Below are 26,517 nucleotides of genomic sequence, written 5' to 3'. Positions count from 1 at the left end.
ACAGCGAAATACTTAATTTGTTGCTCTGTTTACATGTCATGTGTGGCAGCTGGAAACAACTAGGATGAAGCGACCAGTCACTGGCTGTTCAAAACAAAAAAATGACAACTCTGCTACAGATTGCATAAATATATACTTTACAGTTACTAAAATAGAGATTAACCTCTTAAATAATGCAAAGATTTTAAGAATTAAACTATAAAAAGAAACAAACGCTAAATACATAATTTGCTGTTCTGCTGGCATGTCACAGGCAGCAGTTGAGATATATAGCCAGGGTCAACACATCCTCAGATGGTGTTGTTGAAAGGCCATATGGTGCTGCTGAAAAAATTTTCCTCACCTGTGACTGGAATATCCCGACTAACTGCTCTGCCTTTGGACTTGATGCCAGTTCAAAGAGGGCAGCAGTTCCATTCCTTCTACAATTACTATATAAAGCAAATTAGGAGAACTATGGGACATTACCTAACAGCAGGGTCTGTGGCACACCTTATGTGGGAAATATGGTCACTAAGGTTTGGATCATAATGGCTATTGATTGTATCTCGGTCACACATGGGAAATTTAAGAGTGCAAAAGTGTGTCACTACTAAAAGCCATGTGGTATCCTTGGACAATCCAGCAAAGTCTCTCTCTTTATGGCTTGCATTTTCCCACATGCCTGACACTTATGTTCTATCTCAGTGAGTCTGATGCAGCATGTGGAGGGTTTGGACTGGAATACAATGGCAGTGATGATCTGGCATTCCAACTCGAAGTTGGCCAGCAGCAAGACACCGTCTGAAGCATTGAGGTGATATTGTAGTGAAAAATACATCTTGAAAACTGGGTCTGTGTCCTTGAGTAAGCACTCTGGCCACCCATGCTGAACTAACGACCAAACCCTCCAGAGTAGCTGATCCTAAACTGCAGCCTGTGCTACTTCACAGGCAATAATAGGAAATGACCGCAGTGTCTGGCACATATTGTCAGAGTCGTTATCCAGGCCCACAGGCATGCGAGACTAAGTATGAGCACTTGAGTGCAGTGTAGTTTTGCCCTAATGCCCACCATTGCAGCGGCTGTGCCATTCTCTCCAGCATATTCAATCACAGGCTAAACAATATGGTCAGATATCGGGTGGAATTTTGTACTGTGCAGGAAAATAAGAACCTTTTTAACACTGCCGATTATTGCAAGGGTATTGTTTTCCCAACGGTGACTAATTTAACTGTGCTGCTTATAGCATTTTGGAAACAAGAGCAAATGCTTGCTCACTGCCTTCAGCATTTGTATGTCTGGCACCTATCTCGAGCTCAAAAGTAGCACGAGAGGTAGTGGATTTCAGGCAATTTGTTAACTGAAGAAATGTTTTCTGGCACACTTCTGACCATAGAAACTTGGCCCCTTTTTTGCAAAGCGGGTTTAATGGGTGCACTATTTGAGTTGCCTTCAGAATGAACTTGGCATCAGAGTTAATTTTATCCATGAAAGACTGAAGGTCCTTGGGGCAGAAACGTTAAGCATTGCATTGGTGTGCTAGCTTGTGGGTTTCAGTTGTGCTTAAAATGTGGCCATAGATACTTAATGCTAGGTTGGAAGAAACGGCATTTCCCAGCCAACAGTGTAGACTACATGATTTCAGTCTTTCAAATAGGGTTTGTAGATTTACTAGGTATTGTTCCCATGTTGCTTTTGTTATAATAATGCCGTCCAGGCAGTTTGCACACTGTGAAATACCTAGGGTGAGCTGCTCTAAATCCATGTTGCTTTTGTTATAACAATGCCATCCAGGCAGTTTACACACTGTGAAATACCTAGGATGAGCTGCTCTAAATATCAAGGAAAAATACTGAGGGTACCAGCCACATCAAATGGAATCCTATTGTACTGATATAACCTAAAAGGGATGTTAAACATCAGTGCCTCCCTTGTGTCTGTTCCCACTGACAACTGTAAATAGGTAGTCCGCAAAATCAGTTTTAGAGAAGAATTTGATTCCCCACTTATGTCACAAGAGTTCTTCTAGATGGGCTACAAATCAGTATTGTATTTGATGTTTTTAGTTCCCTTAAAATCACCATAAGTATGTAGAGAACAATTTGGTTTCTTAATGACAACTATTGGGGTTGTCCATCAACTAGCAGAAATGGGTGAGATGAGCTCAGGGTCTTCCAAACATCATGACGTATTGCAAACAGTATTGGGTGGGCATGTCAAAAACAGTGTTTTGCCACTCTCGCTTAAAAGCCTTACTGAAGCCAAGTGGTACCACAAACTTCCTTTGACCATTCCTCCTTGGACATCCTGTATTTTGCTGCTGATGACAGCTGGCCTGTTAGTGGAATATTTTGATAGCTATAATTTACAACTCACCTCGGTGACATGTGTAGTGATCTTGAGCACAGGTTTCGATATATCTCCACGTTGAACAGGAATATGGCAACACGTGCATTGACCTAAAGCTCCGTCTCGGTGTTGTTGATGACTAAGGTGATCATCACCATGGCTGTCATGGATACTGGTGTGTTAGCACTGATATTAGCACTGGCCAACTGTGAGTGAGCTGCTTGATAGTCCATACAGATGCTTAGCTACATCCCTTTTTTTTCTGGCAGGCATGACACAATGTGTCATGCATGATACAGGCATTGAGCTTAGTGTGCCTGCAATGGCACTCAAGGCATTGAACTTACTGTGCCTCCAAAGGCACTCTGGACATGATTTCTGGGGCACTAAGCCATTGGATTTGTTGACAGCAACAATGTGTAGGGGCAGCTTCTCCAATGCCGTACAGGCTGGGTGAGATTGATGTGTCAACCTCACTGTCTTGAGTGTCTGTTAGCAATGGGTGCACTCTTTTGTAACTACTGATTTAATTGCTTTATTGCCTGTTATTGCTGTTCTGGCAAGTGGTGGTGAAAAGTTGTTAGGTGCATGCCAATTACAGTATTGATTTAACTGTCATTTGTGCTACTTTTAGCTCACCTTCAAATGCTTTCTGTGCCACACATGCTATTCCCAATGCCTGATAAATTTTTATGAATATGGTTACGGCTTGAGTCTGATGATCCCAATGCCTTAGTTCTAATCTCCGTGTCAAGAGTCAGTCTGATGAGTAAGTCTCTGATCAGTGAGTCGGCAGATGATGCTGTACAAGATTTGCATGAAAATATCACTTTTTTACACAACACACATTTCTTTAAGTGGAAGACTACTGGGTTCGACCAGCAGTTGAAGCTTGTGTACTACATGATATAACCGACTGTTTGTGGACAATAATAAGGCACTTTGACATTCAGAATCTGAAATATTACTTGCGATACAACGGAGAAGGGAACAATGCAGATATATTTCCCAGGTTGCGTTTGTGTCTTCAAAGCATACAAGCACTGTGAGTGGAGATGCCGAGAGCGGTGTTGTCTTCTGTTTGATAAGCAGTTCTACCAATTCACTGTGCTGCTGGTGGTGTAGGTGTTACTGTCATTGTAGTTGTTGCTTTTTATGTTACTGTTGCAATTGATGCTGGTGTCAAAAGTCTGTAAATTGTTGATCCAATATTTTGATGTATCCATTATATTGTGAGTAAGGATCTCATTATTTTTAATATAACACAAGAATAGACACTTAAAAATTCGGATTTCTGAGTATGATCAGCGGAGCTTCAAACACTGAGTGTGTGAACATCGGACTCACAGGCCAACTGTGTCTCTGAGTTACCAGTACACTGTATGAAGAACCAGTAAGCAAAGCCAGAATAGTTGTATGCCAGGCACAGAGCTCAAAGACTAAACAACAAGAAAAACTAAGTGAATAGCCAGGTACATGAAACAGTGCTGATATGACACATAACGATTAGCGTAACACCGAGCATACTGACTTTAGTGCAGTGTGCAACCTACTTTACACCGTAGTCTCTGGCAGAGAGTGTCATTAAAGCAGCCACTTCTTGTTCTTCCTTGCTGTACAGGCATCAACCCTAGATCACTGCAGCTCACAGGCATTATCAGCATCAACTGTGTTGCACCATGGCATTTCAAACCAATGTTCACATAATTATACTCCCCACCATGGCATTGCAAACCAATGTTCACATAATTATACTTCCCAAAATTACATATGGTTCCTGATGAGAAGTAGCAGTCTGGATGACTGACTGATCAGGCCTTTTAACATGGCCATGCTATGTTAGTAAAGTGACACAATTGAAAGCAAGGGGAAACTACAACTGTTGTATTCTTCAAGAGCAAATACTTCTACTGTGTGGTTTAATGATAATGACATCCTCTTAGATAAAATATTCCAGAGGTAAAATAGTCATATCTTGAGCCAGGAACTCCTTAGGGGTGTATCATCATGAGGGTAAAATGTATCTGGTGTTCTGTGAGTTAGTGGATGGAAAGTTAGATCCCTTATTTGTCTTGATAGGTTCAAAAATTTTAATAATCTCATGACCCTGTACTTCACATGGAATGATGAGTTTTGTGAACAGATGGCTTGTACGGCTATGGGGACCCTGTTAAGCCCAATGATAGCAAATTTCTTTGTGGAAAAACAAAGAACAAGCATTAGCACCTAACAACAAAAAACTGACTATATGGTTTCATTATGTGGATGATATGCTTATGCTGTGGAGACATGGCAGAGAGGAATTGGGTCATTTTTATAAACATCTCAATGAGATTAATCCATAGATTTAGTTCACTACAGATGGTAGATGGCATTTCCTTGGTATCCTAATCTTCAAGAAAGAAGATATTAAAGTTCCTGGCAGATTAAAAGGGTATTCCACATGAAGACTTGAACTCAGGACCTTTTGCAGACCAGTTCTCTACCGACTGAGCTACCCAAGCATGACTCATGAACCACCCTCAGTACCTCTGCCAGTACCTTGTTTCCTACTTTCCAAACTCCACACCTGTTCTCCTGTGAAACTTGCAAGACTAGCACTCCTTGAAGAAAGTTTTGTCGGAGAGCTTCTGTGAAGTTTCATAGGTAGGAGACAAGGTACTGGCAGAAGTATAGCTGTGAGGATGGGCTGTAAGTCGTGCTTGGGTAGCTCAGTTGGTAGAGCACTGGCTCGCAAAAGGTACAGGTGGTGAGTTGGAGTGTCAGTCTGGCACACAGTTTTAATCTGCTAGGAGGTTTTATATCGGTGCACACCCTGCTGCAGAGTGAGAATTTTATTCAGAATGTTAGCTTGGACCACACGGTATACTAAAATCCCATACACATTGACAGCGACCTACAATAGAGTTCAAATCACTAAGTAAGGTGTTATAAATACGTAAGTAGATAGAGCAAGGAACATTTGTGAACTGGAACATCTCAATATGGAGTGGAATATCTCACTATTGCATTGCTGAAGAATGGATTATCATCCACTGAGGTAAAAGAGCATTAAGACAGCCACAAAAAGATCATAATGATGTACAGGAATCTGCAGAATCCGAGTGTTTCCTGCTGTTCATAAGAAACATTCCTGACCGTGTAGGAAAGAAGTTGATGAAATGCTATATCGCTGTATTGTTCAGACCCATCTGGAAGATGCCGGATCACCCATGTAGTTGTGGAGACACATACTGGGGGTACTACTTAAAAAGGTGGGGGGGGGGGTGTTCAAAAAGTGGCACAAAGGCAACTATAGAAGGGGAGCAATTGACAGATCAACTGATGCAGATCTAGAACTTGCTCTGCAATCAGGAGCCCAGTGGATTTGATTTGATATGACTTGGGTACTAAAACAGTTGGATACTATGTAGGCTGTACAGTGAGGCTATAGAATTACTAATCATCTTAGTAATTTTAATCAGAAGGAGGAGAGTCTGAAACTAAATTGTATCTGAATTGTGATGCTGAAGAAGATTTGTACTCATCTTCCAACATAGGGTGTAGCAGTAGCACACAACAGCAACCAACGACAACCAACTGCACTCAAGTTTTCAAAGCAAATGACATCATGCCTCTGCACAGGAGCATGCGGAAACGTAATTTTACTTCAGTCAATAGTGAGCTAGTATGTGTGTCAAAACTTCTAAAAATCTGCAGTCCCCCTTGAAGATTTCCTTGTGTAGAGTATTTATGACAGGTTAGAACAGTATGTTAGTCTGTGATATAAACTAAGACATCTGGCTATCATGCTCAGTGCTCTTCAGATCAAGGCATCTGGTTGTAGCTCACCGGCTGACTCTTAACTTTTCTGTATTATCGTGTACCCCATGCAAATTAGTCATCCAGATTAAGTAGAACTTTCTTGCAGCTTGAAGTGGGTCAAGGAAGTATATTGGCAGATTTGAAGCTGTAGGGTAGTCTGCAAGTAAACCTGGAAGGCTCAGTTGAAATTGGTTTACCTGAGTGGAAGGCAGCTCTCTGAAGTGGAGTTCCAGTTGTGTACACAAATTAATCTGTAATGCATAAAAAATGTTAGATTTAGAAATAGAATTCCAATGAGGAGAAGTATATGTAAAAAATCTTAAGTTAACGACTCTAAAGCTGATCAGTATTTTAAAATTAAGACTCTTGAAGGAAAAGTATCTAGTAGTAGAAGGGGTAAAAATTTTCGTGTGATATACGAAGCGACATTTAGAATGGTATATGATTCGTGCAAGTGTATAAATGTGTACAAATGTCAGTATGTATGCACAAATGCAACTGTTTGGAAGGGTCAAGAGCAGAAATTCGGGTACTGTATATTCATTGCTTTACTGTTTCATGATAAGCACCTAGAACCTTTCATACAAATTATTTTGCAATACTGTATAAAATAGTACATTTAAGAACATAGGTATTAGTACTAATATTTTTGTCTCATATTTTTCACCTACTTAAATATATAGGTGATGAAGTAATTTACCTGGATCCTCATACAACACAGATGGCAGGTCTTGTAGAAGACAAGGAACAAGAACACGAAAAAGAAATGGATGCATCGTATCACTGTCAGTATGCAAGCAGAAGCCATATTTTGCATATGGATCCATCTGTAGCAGCTGTAAGTAGAAAAAAAATCTTTGATAAAATTGAGAAGAAATTGTGGGATCAGAAATAGAATGGAGGTTGTAGATTAGAACTTGATCAGCCCATCCTAAGAAATTCCAATTTCTTTAACACTATATTAGTCTGTAGGTTTGTAGGTGTTGGATGGTGTGCAGGTTAGGGATAAACTCATGCAACAAAATTTTTGTATCACCCCTTTATTTCAAAATTCATGGCACAGAGTTCAACAACTGGCTCTGCGGCATGTGTTGTTATATATTCATTTGTATTGTGTCCTGATCACCAAATCAAAAAACGTACACTTATGTAACAGAAAAATCATGTGTGTCCTATTGGGACAAGGGGAGGAGTATTTCCAAACACTCATGAGCAATTTCAGTATGTGGTGGATCATCCCCTAGCTTGGGTGTACGATTCAGTCCGTCATGACATACCATTAGTGAGATCATTAAGCCAGCCATGGTCTGGCTGGTCCTGATCTTCAGTGGTGACTGTGTGTAACTCACTTGTCGTTGTTGACCTCGAAAAACCAGCTCATTTCAATTGACCCCACACATGTTTAATTGGGTTCATGTCCAGGTAACAGACAGACCACTCTATTCTAGTGATCCTAGCATGCAGAAAGAATGTGTTCACGAGGACAGGACAACAAGAATGCGAATTATTGTCAATCAAGGTGAAATTGTGACCAAAATTTTGGGGATACAATTCCATTAGTGGTCATAGTATCATGTCTCTGTTCCACACAGCAGTGAGTTTGCCCTCAGCTACTGTGAGAATTGTACAGGGGACCAATGTAGTGCCATCTTACAACATACACCACCACCACTACCACTTTCTTGCACATGTGGAACACAGTGTTGATGGTGTTCAATATTAATATATTGTTTCCAAATGCACCTGCAATTATCAGGGTACAAAGAGGTCCAAGTTTCATTTGTAAACACCATTGGATGTCAATCCTGGACCATCTGTTCTGCACGATTTCTTGCCCATCTGTAATGGAGTCCATGGTGTTGTGGTTAATGAGGTGGTGCTCACCATGGTGATAGGGAATGGAGATTCACATCATGCAGTAGTATCCTAACTCTTTGCTGCAATGCATGACTTCCTGTAGCCTCTTCAGATGCTGAATTTAGTTCTGGAGCACCTACCTCACAGTTGTAGATAATGATCATCCTGTGCCCTGGTTGAATGTGGACGGTCCGGGTCCACAACATTACCTGTCAATCAGGACTGATACCACCTGCAATTATCAGGGTAAAAAGAGGTCCAAGTTTCATTTGTAAACACCATTGGATGTCAATCCTGGACCATCTGTTCTGCACGATTTCTTGCCCATCTGTAATGGAGTCCATGGTGTTGTGGTTAATGAGGTGGTGCTCACCATGGTGATAGGGAATGGAGATTCACATCATGCAGTAGTATCCTAACTCTTTGCTGCAATGCATGACTTCCTGTAGCCTCTTCAGATGCTGAATTTAGTTCTGGAGCACCTACCTCACAGTTGTAGATAATGATCATCCTGTGCCCTGGTTGAATGTGGACGGTCCGGGTCCACAACATTACCTGTCAATCGGGACTGATACCACCTGCAATTATCAGGGTACAAAGAGGTCCAAGTTTCATTTGTAAACACCATTGGGTGTCAATCCTGGACCATCTGTTCTGCACGATTTCTTGCCCATCTGTAATGGAGTCCATGGTGTTGTGGTTAATGAGGTGGTGCTCACCATGGTGATAGGGAATGGAGATTCACATCATGCAGTAGTATCCTAACTCTTTGCTGCAATGCACGACTTCCTGTAGCCTCTTCAGATGCTGAATTTAGTTCTGGACCACCTACCTCACAGTTGTAGATAATGATCATCCTGTGCCCTGGTTGAATGTGGACAGTCCGGGTCCACAACATTACCTCACCTGCAATTATCAGGGTACAAAGAGGTCCAAGTTTCATTTGTAAACACCTTGGATGTCAATCCTGGACCATCTGTTCTGCACGATTTCTTGCCCATCTGTAATGGAGTCCATGGTGTTGTGGTTAATGAGGTGGTGCTCACCATGGTGATAGGGAATGGAGATTCACATCATGCAGTAGTATCCTAACTCTTTGCTGCAATGCGTGACTTCCTGTAGCCTCTTCAGATGCTGAATTTAGTTCTGGAGCACCTACCCCACAGTTGTAGATAATGATCATCCTGTGCCCTGGTTGAATGTGGACGGTCCGGGTCCACAACATTACCTGTCAATTGGGACTGATACCATATCCACATTGCTTCACTTTGGTGCACATATTGAGAAACTTCCGTGGTTGACAGGCCTTCTGTGCATAACATGATGATGTGGACTCAGTCATTGGTCGCAATTGTTCTTCATGGCATGATGAATCTTCACTCTACTGTTCCACAGACATGTCTGATGCATCCCAGCTGGTGCTATATTGGCAAATGGTAGTTGGCAGTCGTGGCTGAAGGTCACACTCCAAGTGCTCTGGCATAAACACTAACAGTTACAAAATTCTACATGTTGTTTTGGACACATATTGGTGCTTTCCATAATTTATGGGTTGTATCTGTTTGATACAGTTGTTATAAATATTATGCTTTCTACAATTTTTCTTTGCTTTATGTCTTCTAGCATTTAAAACTTACATTCATTGAGTGTTGGTGGTTTGTTTACAATCATGTTAATGTCTGCCTTCCATATAATTCATTACAGTGTGTCAGTTTAAGATTGTTGTTAGAAAATAACATACTTTTCAGTTTTCAGTCACTTCATGTATTCTGCCATCTAAAACTTACATTGAGCGACCACCTGTGTGTTGTTTACATCACCTTTTATATATATAAAATAGAAAGAAACTTCCACATGGGAAAAATATATTAAAAACAAATATTCCAAGACTTACCAAGCGGGAAAGCGCCGGCAGACAGGCACAATGAACAAAACACACAAACAGACACACAGAATTACTAGCTTTCGCAACTGATGGTTGCTTCTTCAGGAAAGAGGGAAGGAGAGGGAAAGACGAAAGGATGTGGGTTTTAAGGGAGAGGGTAAGGAGGCATTCCAATCCCGGGAGCGGAAAGACTTCCCTTAGGGGGAAAAAAGGACAGGTGGTACACTTGCACACACACACATATCCATCCGCACATACACAGACACAAGCAGACATATTTAAAGGCAAAGAGTAAGGGCAGAGATGTCAGTCGAGGCGGAAGTACAGAGGCAAAGAAGTTGTTGAAAGACAGGTGAGGTATGAGCGGCGGTACCTTGAAATTAGCGGAGGTTGAGGCCTGGCGGATATCGAGAAGAGAGGATATACTGAAGGGCGAGTTCACATCTCCGGAGTTCGGATAGGTTGGTGTTGGTGGGAAGTATCCAGATAACTCGGACGGTGTAACACTGTGCCAAGATGTGCTGGCCTTGCACCAAGGCATGTTTAGCCACAGGGTGATCCTCATTACCAACAAACACTGTCTGCCTGTGTCCATTCATGTGAATGGACAGTTTGTTGCTGGTCATTCCCACATAGAAAGCATCACAGTGTAGGCAGGTCAGTTGGTAAATCACATGGGTGCTTTCACACGTGGCTCTCCCTTTGATCGTGTACATCTTCCGGGTTACAGGACTGGAGTAGGTGGTGGTGGGAGGGTGCATAGGACAGGTTTTACACCGGGGGCGGTTGCAAGGATAGGAGCCAGAGGGTAGGGAAGGTGGTTTGGGGATTTCATAGGGATGAACCAAGAGGTTACGAAGGTTAGGTGGACGGCGGAAAGACACTCTTGGTGGAGTGGGGAGGATTTCATGAAGGATGGATCTCATTTCGGGGCAGGATTTTAGGAAGTCGTATCCCTGCTGGAGAGCCACATTCAGAGTCTGATCCAGTCCCCGGAAGTATCCTGTCACAAGTGGGGCACTTTTGGGGTTCTTCTGTGCGAGGTTCTGGGTTTGAGGGGATGAGGAAGTGGCTCTGGTTATCTGCTTCTGTACCAGGTCAGGAGGGTAGTTGCGGGATGCGAAAGCTGTTTTCAGGTTGTTGGTGTAATGGTCGAGGGATTCAGGACTGGAGCAGATTCGTTTGCCACGAAGGCCTAGGCTGTAGGGAAGGGACCGTTTGATATGGAATGGGTGGCAGCTGTCATAATGGAGATACTGTTGCTTGTTGATGGGTTCCCTACAGCCTAGGCCTTCGTGGCAAACGAATCTGCTCCAGTGAGGCCTTCTAGGTGAGGCCTATGCCAATGTTGTGGCAAACACTTGTTAGTACAAATTTTCTAGTGTAGGTGCAGCAATTCAGTTATCAGTAAAACAGAGCTCACATAAATATACTGTGTGAAAACTGTAACAAGTAGTCAATGAAAAAGACTTAAAAGCTTCACTTAGAGTGTCACTTGCAGGACTCTAATTTTCTCAGAATATGCTTTTCATAATGAAAGTATATCATCACCAATAAAAGCTCACTATGTGTTGCAGCTGTAAGGCTGTTGAACATTTGAGAAATGGGATTGTTTGGGTGGACATCACCACAACTCATCAAGGTGAACATATCTGTAAAGTGAAATAGTTTGACAACTTGCCAGCAGTTACATCCCACTGCACTTACCTCAAATCTAGCAAAGTTAGCAGAGACTTTTCAACTATTGATATTCTAGAACTAAAGGAGAAAGTGGGAAGCAGAATGCATAAAAATATAATAGAGCAAGTCTGTGGTGAACTGAAGAAGATAACTGTGTATAAGTTGACATCAGTTTATTTGATGATGGTTGAACATGTAACAGCTGTGGGTTCAGATGTCTGAACATGATGTTGTACATCAACTGTCAATGCTAGGAATACATCATCTAATCTTGCATGGGTGAGTAACTTATGGCAGTAACTTATGGCAAATATAGTGATTATGCATATGAACGAAAATGAAATCCATTGTCATAAAAAAAGAAGACACGACTATAAAAAAGCTGCAGTTCGACTTTGTTTAATCATTATTAACTTTGATAATAATATAATGCAATTGACAAGGTCAAGGCATTCTGGTTTCCTAGGGAAAACGATAGTCATCATATACTGTGAATCATTATGATGTCAGACCACACACTAGTAAGTCAGAGTGATTTAATTATGTTGGATAAAAGATGGTAGTATTATCAAAACTAGGCATGAATAAAGTGAGACATATTACAGCTTCTTGGCTGTCATGTCCTTGTTTTTCAAGTATTTGGAAGGTTTGGAGCACCACCAGCACAAAACATATCTCCTTTTATCACCACAAGTGTGTGTGTGTGTGTGTGTGTGTGTGAGAGAGAGAGAGAGAGAGAGAGAGAGAGAGAGAGAGAGAGAGATTGAGATTGATTGATTGATTCAGGTAACCATGCAATTCAGACTTGAGACTGTTCAACTTTTGTTGAATACAAATTTCAGGACACTTAGATCATACTGTGAATACCATATTCACAAGTGAAACTGCTAGCAATCACAAATTCAATCACTTGATTAACTGAAACAACATGTCATGGAGGTATCCCTGAGTGCAGAATTTACTAATTGATGCTGGTGCAGACATTTCTATGTTTAAATGAACTTACAGCAAAACTATTAATTTTCAGTATATCACCAACTATGCTTGCATATAAGAGTACATCACACCTCATGGCATTATTCCTACTGGAAGATGGAAAGCAGTTAAGTAATGTGTCTGCATTGAAGGAGCTGGGAGCTGTCATACCATACTGTGCAGATTTTGACTTACCGAATCATATGTGGATCAGAGTCTAGCTGACATGGATGTTGTAATCAAGCAACTCCTAACCACTCCAGTGTCTGTCCCCAAAAGAAAAAAAATGATGGAAAAGAAAAAATGAACTTACCAGTAAGGTAGCAGTCATTGCCCCATGTAAAAGCAAAATCAGCTAGAGCATGTTGCAACACTTCACAAGAAATGCTAAAAGAATCCTCTTTGATTTCATACATTTAATATTAATTTACTGACTGATCAATAGAAGTAATTTTAGTTGCTCATCTTTATGGTGTTTATTGATATGCCATGTCTTATGAAACTGAAAATCCTCCTGGCGATTTCTATGTTTGCTGTTGTTCATTAGTTGCTTTTATATTATTGTTGTTGTTGTTGTTGTTGTTGTTGACAGCAGTAGCATCATTGTCATCATCATCACATCATCCTTCTATAGACGACGTCTCTTCTGTGCAACTAAATGTTTGTTTTGATGCCACATGTAGTTCATCTCCATTTGCAAAGAATCCTCAGTGGCGGTCTGTAATACATGTTTGCTGTAAATGTGCCATGCACTGAAGAGCCAAAGAAACTGGTAACCTGCCTAATACCGTGTAGGGCTGCCCACGACCACGCAAAAGTGCTGCAGCATGACGTGGCATGGATGTGACTGATGTCCGAAGTAGTGCTGGAGGGAATTGACACTGTGAATCCTGCAGGCCGGGGCGTACATTTGTAGGAGTACAAGGGGGTGGGGATCTCTTCTGAACAGCATGTTGCAAGGCATTCCAGATATGCTGAATAATGTTCATATCTGGGGAGTTTGGTAGCCAGCATAAGTGTTAAAACTCAGAAGAGTGTTTCTGAAGCCAATCTGTAGCAATTCTGGATGTGTGGGATGTCACAGTGTCCTGCTGGAATTGCCCAAGTCCGTTGGAATGCACAATGGACATGAATGGATGCAGGTTATCTGACAGGATGCTGATGTACGTTTCAGCTGTCAGAATCATATCTAGATGTATCAGGGGTCCCATATCACTCCAACTGCACACACCCCACACCATTACAGAGCCTCCACCAGCTTGAACAGTGCCCTGCTGAAATGCAGGGTCTGTGGATTCATGTGGTTGTCTCTGTACCTGTACACATCCATCTGCTCAATACAATTTGAAATAAGACTCATCTGACCAGGCAACATGTTTCTAGTCAACAGTCCAATGTTGGTGTTGATGAGCCCAGGTGAGGCACAAAGCTTTGTGTCTTACAGTCATCAAGGGTAGATGAGTATGCCTTCAGTTCCGAAAGCCCATATCAATGGTGTTTCATTGAATGGTTTGCGTGTTGACATTTTTTTATGGCTTAGCATTGAAATCTGCAGCAATTTGAGGAAGGGTTCATTTCTGTCGCATCTTCATCGCTACCTTGGAGGTGCTGTGTCCCATCACTCTTGCACTCACTATAACACCATGTTCAGACTCACTTAAATCTTGATAACTTGCCATTGTAGCAGCAGTAACCAATCTAAGAACTCTACCAGACACTTGTTGTCACATATAGGCATTGCTGACCGCAGCACCTTATTCTGCCTGTTTGCGTATCTCTGTATTTGAATGTGCGTGCCTATACCAATTTCTTTGGCACTCCACTGTAAATATGTTAAATAATATTTCTATATTTGTAACTATATTACAGGTTTTTCATTATAATCTTAACAAGGTAACAACAAAAATTGCAATTATTAATGTATTTGGAAACATTATATGATAAATTTATTATATACGTACAACAAACATGCTTAATAAATAAAAGGAAATGACACACATATGGCATAAAAACAAACAGCTTTGTGTTTAGCTGCATAGATGGAACACATCACCAGGAGGAAGAAGAAAAAGATGGTGATAATAATAATAATAATAATAGAAGCACAATAAAAACTTGAAAGTAATTGAAGTTGCAGTAAGTTTCTTTTTCTCAAGGCTTGATAAACAAAATTAATTTATTGTTTAACTCTCAGAATATAAAGTGTTCCATTGTCCACACCTATCTGTAGTGAACTGTAACTAATTTGCTGTGTTTTTTATATTTCTCCTCAGTGCTTCTTATGTGCCACTGAAGAAGAGTTTGAATCACTTTGCAAGCAAATCAAAAAGAAACTTTTACAAAATGAAAAGCAACCCTTATTTGAACTGTGTGATGAGAGACCAAATCATTGGTCCCCACTTGATGACTCAGCAGAAGAAGCACTGGGAGCTATGGCCTGTTATGGTATGTATGATAAACACTGAACTATTTTGCATAATTCAACAAAATCTTGTGTGGAATAGAAATAATGGAATGTGCCTTGCAACGAGGACCAAATAACAGAAAACAGTCATCTCAAACTTCCATGTCCAACCCCTTCAATTATTTGTTTTGCTTGTTCTAATCTTTGTTTGCTCATGCTTCGCTTGTGTACATATATGTGACATATAATTAACATGTCCCTTCCTCCCCCTCTCGTGTTCCATTACCTCCAGCGTCTCTTTGCCCAACACCTCCTCATCTTCCTATTTGTCCCATCTTCTCCTCACCCCACTCTTTGTCCATCTCCTCCTCTACCCTTCTCCGCCAGTCTTCTCCTTCCCCTACTCATCCCTCCTCTCCCTGTTCATCTCCTCCTCCTCCTCCTCCTCCTCCTCCTCATCATCATCATCATCACCACCACCACCACCACCACCACCACCACCACCACCGCCACCACCACCATCATCATTTCTCAACCCATTGCCTCTTCCCTCCCCTCTTTCTGCCAGTTGCCTGCTCCCCCCTCTTTCTGTCCACCCCTCTCTCTCCCCCCCTCCCTCCTCTTTCTGCCCATTACCTTCTGCCCCTATCTTCCGTTTCAATACATCACCCCCTCTCTTTCTGTCCATCTCCTTCCTCTCTCATCCTACTTCCACACAATACACCTATCATACAGGGCAGCCTATATGGCAGGGACTGCTCCATTGTGTGGGAGACCATCAGGAGAATTTCTGGCAGAGGAGGGAGGTGCCCCATAGCTTCTGTAATAAATAACGGCACTCTCCACACGGATCCCCGAGACATTGCCCAGACTATGGCGGCGTATTTTGCCACTGTTACTGCAACAACCAGTCAGTCTGGGTTTCCAGTGTCATAGAGCGGTTGCTAAGAGGTGTAGTCTGGACTTCCAGTCCACCTCTCATGAAGTTTACAACTGCCCATTTTCTATGTGGGAGGTGGATTCTACATTGTCTGCAACTCGTGACACATTCCCTGGTCACGACAGGATCCATTACAGTATGCTACAGCACCTCACCAGGAACAACAAAGAAATCCTCCTCGCACTTTTTAAAGCCATTTGGACGCTAGATCACTGTCCTGACTTGTGACATGAGGCAGTTTTAATTCCTTTTTTAAAACCTGGGAAAGACTGCACGAGCCTGAGTAGCTACCGTAGTGTTGCCCTCACTAGTTGCATGGGAGGGAGAGACCTAGGAGCGGATGGTCAACCGCCACCTTGTCTGGATGTTAGAATCCCGGCAACTCCTTAGTCACTTTCAGCGTGGGTTCAGGAGGTTTCATTCACCTTCAATAACCTTGCCCTCCTGGAGGCGGCTATACTACAAGCTTTCCTACACTGTCATCACCTTCTAGGTGTATTTTTTGACATCGAGAAGGCCTATGATACTACTTGGAGACGTCTCATCGTGGAGCAGCTTCACGAATGGGGTTTTCGTGGTTGTCTTCCTCGTTTTATTCAGTCTTTCCTCTCGCCATAATATTTTAGATACTGAATTGGTGATGTTCTGTCCCTCAGAGTAGCATTTTAAGTATGACTGTCTTTGCCATAGTTGTTAATAGTATTACCTACATAGTGAAAAGTCATATCCAGTGTTCCTTGTGTGTGGATGATTTCTCTTTGTTTTCCTCTTCTTCAAGCCTTGCAATGACAATGCGTCAGTTGCAACTTACTCTTAGACGTTCAGATGACTGGACGCAGAAGTTTTCTACCAAGAAGTCCGTATGTGTTCTTTTTCACCATTCTCGTTCGATTTTAACCTTTAATGAATTGAGGATGAGGGACACTATCCTTACTTTTAAAGACACAGTGATATTTCTGGGGCTCATTTTTGACTCGAAGCTTACGTCGTTACCTCATCTTAAAGACCTGAAACGACAGTCACTTAAGGCTTTAAGTATTTTAAAATGTCTTAGCCACAGTATGGCTACTTAAAGTGCACCAGGCGTATAAAACTTTGTCCTCACCATACACCCCTGCATACCATACCGTTGTTCAGCCTCCTCTGACATGGCTAATTCATAACCAGCAACGTCCGACGTAGCCCTATGGGATTCACGCACAGGATTGCCTCTCTGCGATGTCTGTGGCTGGTCTCCATGATTTACGTCATGGTTGGAGCAAATTTCCACCTTGGCTCCTCCGGAGACCCAGACTTATTTTAGATTTGACTAATTTTAAGAAAGATAACGCACCAGATTTTACATTCCAATCTCTGTTTTTTAACATTTTAGATCTGCATCATGGTTTCACCATCATTTACACTGATGGCTCCAAACAGGAGAATTTCCTTGGCTGTTCTGTAGTGTTCCTGGATTCGCCTCCCTGATGAATATACCGTTTTCGCTGCGGAGCTCCACGCAATCCTGAAGGCACTCGAGCAGATGAATCGTGTTCGGGGCAATCGATTTCTTCTCTGCTCCAATTCTCTTAGTGCCTTACAATCACTGGAGAATCTGTACCCAACTGAGGAGATAGTCCAGCTGATATATGACCAACTGTACTTGCTCCAACGGCGGGGTAAGGTTGTGTCCTTCTGTTGGGGGACTGGTCATGTAGGAATATGGGGCAATGAACAGGCCGATTGGGCTGCCAAGGAGGCCTGCAGAGAGCAGGATGTGGTCCAGTGTCCTATTCCCTTGCAGTCTGTCGTCTCTGCACTCCACAGCAAGTGCATGGAGTTGTGGGAGGAAGAATGGCTGGCAGTGACGGCCAATAAACTGCGGTTGGTGAAGTCAACAACTCAGCTATGGCATTCCTCCTGCTGGTTGCTCAGGCGGGAAGAAGTGACCCTCACACGTCTTCGGATCGGGCACTGTCCTCTCACACAGTTTTTTATTACGGCTGGAGGATACTCTGTTTTGTGATGCTTGTGGTGTGCACATCTCTGTCCGGCACATTTTAACAGACTGCATTTTATACCGTGATGCAAGGGCAGAAGCACAAGTTGATGGAGATCTGCCTTGTGTTTTAGCTAACAATGAGATGTGTGTGTCTGAGGTTTTAAAGTTTTGTGATGTGTCTGGACTCTGGCCTAAAATTTTAGACTGGAGGTTTTAGTGTATTACCGAGTAGCTGACACCTCCCTTGTTTCCTTGCGGTCAGCCAGCCACTTCCATCTGCTATATTGTTTTACCTCCCTCTACCACTTTCTTCCTGTGTTGTCCATGTTTTACTGCTGGTGACGTGCTTCGTCCCACGCTTCAGTGTGGGTAGCACATATTATTCAAGGCTTGTTATCTGTGTTTTATGTTCTGTTTTATCTTACTGTTCTGAGTATTTTGTTGACACCCGTCTCACTATGTTACTGAGCAGGCACTGAAGACCTTGCTGTCGTGCACCTGAAAAACCCTCTACTACTACTACTACTACTACTACTGAGAAAACTGTTTGCTCATACCTCTGCTGCTATTGGAGCTAGGAGATTATAAACCACACATTGCTGATTCTCGTGGAACAAGTAGTATGGAGGTTGAAATCGGTCGAGGGGTTTAGCTGGAGACCCCCAACCTACACACACACACACACACACACACACACACACACACACACACACACACACACACACACACAGAGAGAGAGAGATAGAGAGAGAGAGAGAGAGAGAGAGAGAGAGAGAGAGAGAGAGAGAGAGTTCATGAACAAATCGTATAGTCAGTCCAAAGAATATGTAGAAATAGCTGATGCAGTGCAGAGTCACTTTCAGCAGTACTTTGGCTGGCCATCGAGAGGACCACATTAGCGTTCTCCAAGAAGTGAAAATGGGCCTATGGCCGCCTGGCCTTAACTTGGGCAGCTGAAGGGCTTACATGATCCACCAGGCAGAGATGATGTGCTACTTACCACTTGCAGCCCCTCACCCTTCCCCCCCCCCCCCCCCGCCCCCCCCCCCCCGCCCCCCCCCCATTCTCCATCTCATCCCCCCCCCTCTCTCTGTGTGTAGGGGTATTAAGACACGTCAGTAGTATGATATGATCCATTGATATGGCCCACTGGATTACGAGTCTTCTCTCCTTGAATCAGTGTGTAAGGCTGAAAACGACCTAACTGATTCGGGGAAGACAGAATGGTACCATTGGGCTAGTGCTGGGCAAGATCCCAGCTGGCACCTTCAGCTGGACAACAGACTGGAACTGTCACCTGTTCGAATCTTTACATGTAGGAACTCCTGTCTGAGTGTGACCCTTGGGACATATCCCAGGTTGGATCCAATGGTCAGTTTTGTTGCAACAAGGTCGTCATTGGTTCTGGTGACAATGGCATGAGAATTGCTCTACAGACATCAGAATCAGCTTAGGTTGCAATATCCTGGCCAGAAATCTCCACCATCATAAGGCCTAGTGCAGCAAGCAGCCACCACCCCACCATGATCTCTATCATCTTACCAGAGAAGACATCTCCTTGCCCACGGACTTTGACCCCATTGGAGTCATCACTGCTGCCAACACCTCAACCTGAGTAGCCAGCTCCAGCTTCTTCACTTCCTCTTCCGGACCATAGCTGCATCCCTCTTCAGGGGTGTCACATGGGTTGCCTGCCCTGAGGTGCTAGAACAGGCTAAAGATGCCACTGGCCGGAATGTGTGTTGAAGTCTGTGACAGGTACATTTTTAACATTTTCAACAAACGTGCATTGGCCACGCTGAGGGTATTGCGGAACTGGGTGCTCTGAGAGAACCCTTTATCATTTTATTCGTGCACGTGTTAATGTTGCACCTCTCCATGATCTTGTTAGACGAGGACTGCAAAAGCATACACCCCTTTTGCCGTTTCAGATCACGTTCAAATGTTGAATGGTTTTGAAAACCCATAGTGATTTCACCCTATCTACCACTGCAAAAATTCCTGTTGCACTGCACTCCAAATGGGTTGGTTCACAATCAGTGGAGCTGCAGCCCTACAATGCCATTGCGTCATCTCATCTGGGATGGAGGTGGTCAGCAGTCTCAAATGTTATCAAGGACTCATCCTGTTGCACTTGTCTTTTTTGACCTCAAGATTTGTGGGAATCAATGCCCTAAGGGAAGGGGTGGTTTCATTGGTATCCTTGTGCAACCTCCTGCGGGCTTTTCATGTTGATTCTCAGCAGTAGTGTGTCTGAGATGTTTTCCTCACCCACCTGTAAGAAAACTGCATGGTTTTAACTCTGGTTGTCACAGTTCTGACCTCCATTGCAGAGGCATCAAAAGAAGGGGTGACACATGGGTAAGATGGGGGGGGGGGGGGGGTGACAACCTTTACATCATGTGACACATCCATAGCATCACTGGGTAGAACTGTGGTGAAATCAATGATAATTTGATATCATTAACTTTCGAGCTGTGATCTTTTGTTTTGCACATGTCAGTGCCTTGCTGTTTGTAGCATCGCCGTACGTGAGGGTGATGTCACACGTCACCAAACTTTTGCAGCATTACAGAGAAAGGTTGTAGATATCTTGAAGCCAAATTTAAAACTTGTGCATTGTAGTGGGAGAGAACAATAGGGTTTCGAAAATGTGATACTTTTTTTTGCACAGTGCCCTACATTGTTTACCATAAAATCATTGCATTCATATCATAAGCAGCTTTAAATGGACCATAGAAGCAACATGCTGGGGGGTGAAAGAAACAGAGTATCATTTTTCTTCTGTCCAATATGTCAGTTTAGGAGACATTATAATTTTTTAATGAAAAGATTTCAGGAAACAGCCTTATCAGAAACATAAACTATGCATCAGTTGACATGTTTTGGGCAATATTTTACAAATATTCTGTTAATAAGTCACAAGTCAAAAATACTTATTCCACCAACACTATTGCATGCAAAGTGGCATCAAAAAATTACTTGGAATGTGTTCCAAAACAGACTTTTAGCTATGAGTTATGAATAGAAGAATGAACATCTGGATTTAACACACAGGGCTAGCCACTAAAAGTCTGATATATGCACAACCACTCAATTTATTTTCGCTTTTGGAATTGTGAAATAAATCATATTACCCTCTTTGTCATCGTACCAAACTTTCCACTACACTTATTCTCTGTTCCTCCATAAAGCAACACAAATCTACATCAACAAATGTAAGATAACATGCAGTTCAAGATGTCTCCTTTTTCAGGATTCTCCTGATAATTTTCTATTTGTTTCAAAATGCCTAAGGAAATTTAATTTTACATGTTTTTACAAAGATTTTACACTCATTAAAATAATAAGTAACTATTATATAATGAATTTTTAATTTATTATGTAAGATGTGGTCTGACCTGAGTACTAAAGATACGAAAGTTTTAAATCTCACACACCATGTTTTGATCATTTTACATTGTTTTGTGGGACCCCCCTTCAACTCAAAAGTGTTTCTCCTGTATCCACAAAAAACTGGGAGTATTTTGCTGTTATTTAAGGAGATCTAGTGGTGTACAAAAGAGAAGGCCTCTAATATAGTAACACTAATGGCTCTTAACAGAATGCAGTGATGTACCACTATTTGTTTATGAGACATAGTTTTCACCACAACAATTCACAAGTATTACTTCCAAATTGCTAATCACATGTCCATATACTCATTTGTGCCAACAAAATTGCAGACAAAGATTGGCATGACAACTTACGTATTATTGTCTGTTATCCAGTTGGTGAGATATTTTTAATTTTTTTGCCCAAAATTTGGCAATCCCCTCTATGTATTAGTGCTGGCTGTGTGTCAGTATATTATAATTTATAGATTTGGGTGCATGGCATAGTACCATGAATGAGATTAATATTAGAATTTAAATTATTTGTATTGAGTGTAAGATTTATTTAAATATATTTTCTTCTTTACAGCATACGATGATTGTGGAAGGCAGTTTGATGACTCTGATAATGAATTTGAGTTACTGGGATAAACGGGACTGTTACCTGCACAATTAAATACGTTTTATACACTTAAAATTCTAGTGCTTATGTACTCTCCAGACTATTAATGTGTCGTTGTTTTGAACCTGCAGAGTACAAGAAGCCAAGGTTATACATCACAGGTACCTTAAGCAGCTGACTGCATTGTCAATTGTTGTATCTAAATTATTTTTGACATTTTCAAACTGTTGCTTATTTTATGTGTTATGATCTGCTTGTGAGATATTTGTTGCCTTTTTTTACATGTATATAAGATGTTTGTTATACAGTAATGTTGTTTTATATACTCTTATGAAATCAGTTAGATTTCATGGATGTAGTGTGTAGTTTTTATGAGGAGGAGGAGGAGAAGAAGAAGGAATTGCTGCAGTTTTTATAGCCTCATTCTGTACTAAAACAAAAATGGTTCAGTTTTTCAGATAGCTCTCAGAAATTGAGAGAGAAATAAGTTGTATTACTAAGGGAAAGATAGTTATTATGGTAACATAGCAATCTGGTTTTGTTTCAAGCTGGAATTTCACTGTGAAACGTATGGATTAGTGGTGGTTACCTTCATTATCACCCAGTTTCACAAATAAATCATCACTGAATCAGTCAGAAATAGTAGTAGTTGCAGATTGCAGGTCTTTTAAATAATTGTGGTGTAAATATGGTATATGTTTCAAAGTTCCTCTAGTCATTTTTGTTTTCTCTTATTTTGCTTTCTTGAATAGGAGCATTAGAGTTTAAAGTTAAAATTCTACTACACAAATGTGAGAGATGTTGTGTATTTGGAAGTATCATTTGGATATATGTGGCCAAAATCATTAAATGTCTATACATTATGACTTCCCCAATCTTCCTCAATAAACTTTTATGAAAACAGAATTTGGTGAATATCTTTAAGCTAAGTAAAAAGGGTTTCACTTGTAAGTAATATATATTTGGTAAATCAAGTGGTGTTCTTGTGTTTCCCCATTTCCATGACATATCTGTAACATTTTCCAGGTAAATATTTTTTAAAACTATATTACAAAAAAAAATGAATCATTTAAAATGTTGAGGAAAACATTTAAGATATAGCCTATTGTTGGAAGAAAGATGACACTATTTTATTAGTATATATATAATTAGATTCTTGTCTGTGCCCCCTTCCCATTTTTGCATATTATTAACTTGGAATCTTCAAAAAGGAACAAAGAGTTCAAACACCCTGAAATGTAAGAGAGAGAAAACAAAAGCATATGTAATTATTACAGTTTCATGTATTATGAATCTTTTACTTACATAAGACTGTCAAATTCCATTCCTTATTTCACATTTTGGTTTAATGAATTGCCAGTAATCAAGAAACTACAATGATGATAACTTTAAATCACTTCTCTTTAAAGGCAGTGTGTACATGGAGAGACAGTCACAGGCTGTTTGCAAAATACCACTCATATATCTAATTCAGAAAAATACTAAGAAGTGAAGCAATAAGCTTGTGATGGAAAGGTCTGTAATGAAAAAAATAGAAAATAACAAATATTTTTCCTAACATTCGAGCATAATTTTCCATCTTTTCATGTGCCTTGCAGTCATCCTTAACAAAATGCAGACTGTTTGATGTCTGGGTGTTTCTGCTTACGTTTTGATTGTGAAGATTTCCTGGCGGTTACTGACTTGTGGATCATGTTATTCCTTTAAAAATCCTAAATGAATCATAGCATTCCTTTATGAAAATTTGGCTTCTTGATATAATATTCTGTATTGTAGACAGGCAGTTCCTGTTTCAGTATTGGCTCTGTTAATGTTATGTAGTATGTGATATAAAACTTGTAGCTATTAACCAAAATACACTACTTAAGCAGCTTTGTGCAGTGTTGAATATATTTTCTTGTTCTACTGTAGCTTGTTCTAAAGCATAGTATCTGACTGGAAAGATGCAGCAGAGAAAGTGTATCATAGTGTATACCTGTAAAGTGCACAAATTTCCACATAATTTAGGAGGAAAAGTGTAAAATTTCTTAACTTGTCTCAGTAAGAGCACTGATGACAATGGTTGATTGGTTCTGTTAAATTGCTAAATAATATGAATGTAACATCAGCTCTATGTAAAGAATAATTTTGCTTATTTGTGGTTATAAAGTAGTTCTGTAGTGTTTCACTGAAATAGTTATATAGTGTTTCATTGAAATGGATTAACTGGAATGTCATACAGTCATAGAACTCTTTGATTTGAACAGTTTATCAGTGATGGAAATTAATCCCAAGTTAGTGAAGGAGTATAAGCAGTCTTTGTGTTTATTCTCAACACTTGTGAAATATATAACAAGATAGAAACATGGCCAAACTTTTCTTGGAAATGATACATGTGAAAGACACTTCAGAAAAGCAGTCCCCGATGAAAATGGTGAGAAAATACACATTATTATATTAAGCAGTCAGGTATTAAAGGTGCATAAAATAGTTGACACCATTGGCTTGTGGGAAGGAAGGTTATGGTACGTTTTCAATGAGAAATTAATTGTGAGAAACTTGTGTGCAGCATGTGTTCAATCCTGACCAAAAGCAAGTACAAAAACCAATTTCTCCACAGTGTTTGGACCAGTTTATTATTATTATTATTATTATTATTATTAATACTGACACACACAATCACCCAGGATGAGATGTGCTGTGGTTAAGGTACTGACTTACACTAGGAAAGAGCAAGATTCAAATCTCATCCAGATTTTGTGCTGTATCCTATTACTAGTTGTGCTGTATCCTGTTACTAGTGTGTGTGCCAAAAGTAGTGTAGCTGTGCATGTGTACTAGATTAGATTAGATTAGATTAATACTTGTTCCATAGATCATGAATACGACACTTCGTAATGATGTGGAACGTGTCAGGTTAATAAAAGATGTCTGTACAAGAAATTACATTACACAAAATAAATGTAAAGTTTTTATTTATTTTTTTTTATTTTTTATTTTTTTTTTTTACTTACTTTATATCTAAAAATTCAGCCAATGAGTAGAAGGAGTTGTCATCTAGAAATTCTTTTAATTTATTTTTAAATGTTAGTTGGCTATCTGTCAGGCTTTTGATGCTGTTTGGTAGGTGCCCAAAGACTTTTGTGGCAGCATAATTTACCCCTTTCTGTGCCAAAGTCAGATTTAACCCTGCATAGTGAAGATCATCCTTTCTCCTGGTGTTATAGGTATGCACACTGCTATTACTTTTGAATTGGGTTGGATTATTATCAACAAATTTCATAAGGGAATATATATACTGTGAGGTTACTGTGAGGATCCCTAGATCCTTAAATAGATGTCTGCAGGATGACCGTGGGTGGGCTCCAGCAATTATTCTGATTACACGTTTTTGTGCAATGAATACTTTTCTACTCAACGATGAATTACCCCAGAATATGATGCCATACGAAAGCAGTGAATGAAAGTAGGCATAGTAAGCTAATTTACTGAGATTCTTATCACCAAAATTTGCAATAACCCTAATAGCATACGTAGCTGAACTCAGACGTTTCAGCAGACCATCAATGTGTTGCTTCCAGTTTAACCTCTCATCAATGGACACACCTAAAAATTTTGAAAATTCTACCTTAGCTACAGACTTCTGTTCAAATTCTATATTTATTACTGGAGATTTGCCATTTACTGTACGGAACTGTATATACTGTGTTTTATCAAAATTTAAAGAGAGTCCGTTTGCTGAGAACCACTTAATAATTTTGTGAAAAACATCATTTACAATTACATCACTTAGTTCTTGGTTTTTGGATGTTATTACTATACTTGTATCATCAGCAAAAAGAACTAACTTTGCATCTTCATCAATGTGGAATGGTAAGTCATTAATGTATATCAAGAACAGTAAAGGACCTAAGACCGAACCCTGTGGGACCCCGTGCTTGATAGCACCCCAGTTTGAGGAATCAGCTGTTTTAACATTACACGAACCACTTATTTCAACTTTCTGCATTCTTCCAGTTAAGTATGAATTAAACCATTTGTGCACTGCCCCACTCAAACCATAATGATTTAGCTTATCTAAAAGAATTCCATGATTTACACAATCAAAGGCCTTTGAGAGATCACAAAAAATACCAATGGGTGATGTCCGGTTATTCAGAGCATTTAATATTTGATCAGTGAAAGCATATATAGCATTTTCTGTTGAAAAGCCTTTCTGAAAACCAAACTGACATTTTGTTAGTACTTTATTTTTACAAATATGGGAGGCTACTCTTGAATACATTACTTTCTCAAAAATTTTTGATAGAGCTGTCAGAAGAGAGATTGGGCGGTAGTTGTTGACATCCGACATATCCCCCTTTTTATGCAATGGTTTTACAATGGCATATTTCAGTCTATCAGGGAAAACACCCTGCTCCAAAGAGCTATTACATACGTGGCTGAGAATTCTACTTATCTGTGGGGAACAAGCTTTAAGTACTTTGCTGGAAATGCCATCAATTCCGTAAGAGCTTTTACTTTTCAGTGAGTTTATTATTTTACTGATTTCAGAGGGAGAGGTTGGTGGAATTACAGCTGTTTCAAACTGTGCAGGTATGGCCTCTTCTATTAATAGCCTTGCCTCTTCTAGTGAAGATCTAGATCCTATTTTCTCCACAACATTTAAAAAATGATTATTCAAA

At 40.6% G+C, this 26,517-nt stretch overlaps 1 protein-coding gene across 1 annotated transcript in view; it reads left to right on the top strand.

The window, feature by feature from the left end:
* The window catches only part of LOC126273115 (cysteine protease ATG4B), an 82,971-nt gene extending 59,246 nt beyond the window's left edge, over positions 1 to 23,725 (top strand). Inside the window, exons 8-10 of the mRNA XM_049976566.1 lie at positions 6,819 to 6,973; positions 14,806 to 14,977; positions 21,821 to 23,725. Coding sequence (XP_049832523.1) covers positions 6,819 to 6,973; positions 14,806 to 14,977; positions 21,821 to 21,882 — 389 coding nt within the window. The 3' untranslated portion in view covers positions 21,883 to 23,725. The remainder of the gene's footprint in view (positions 1 to 6,818; positions 6,974 to 14,805; positions 14,978 to 21,820) is intronic.
* Positions 23,726 to 26,517: the final 2,792 nt, after the last annotated feature.

The sequence above is a fragment of the Schistocerca gregaria genome, chromosome 5, assembly GCF_023897955.1.
Source record: "Schistocerca gregaria isolate iqSchGreg1 chromosome 5, iqSchGreg1.2, whole genome shotgun sequence".
NCBI lineage: Eukaryota > Metazoa > Arthropoda > Insecta > Orthoptera > Acrididae > Schistocerca > Schistocerca gregaria.
Note: the sequence above shows the minus strand (reverse complement) of the source record. Positions and strands in the feature narration are given on the sequence as shown.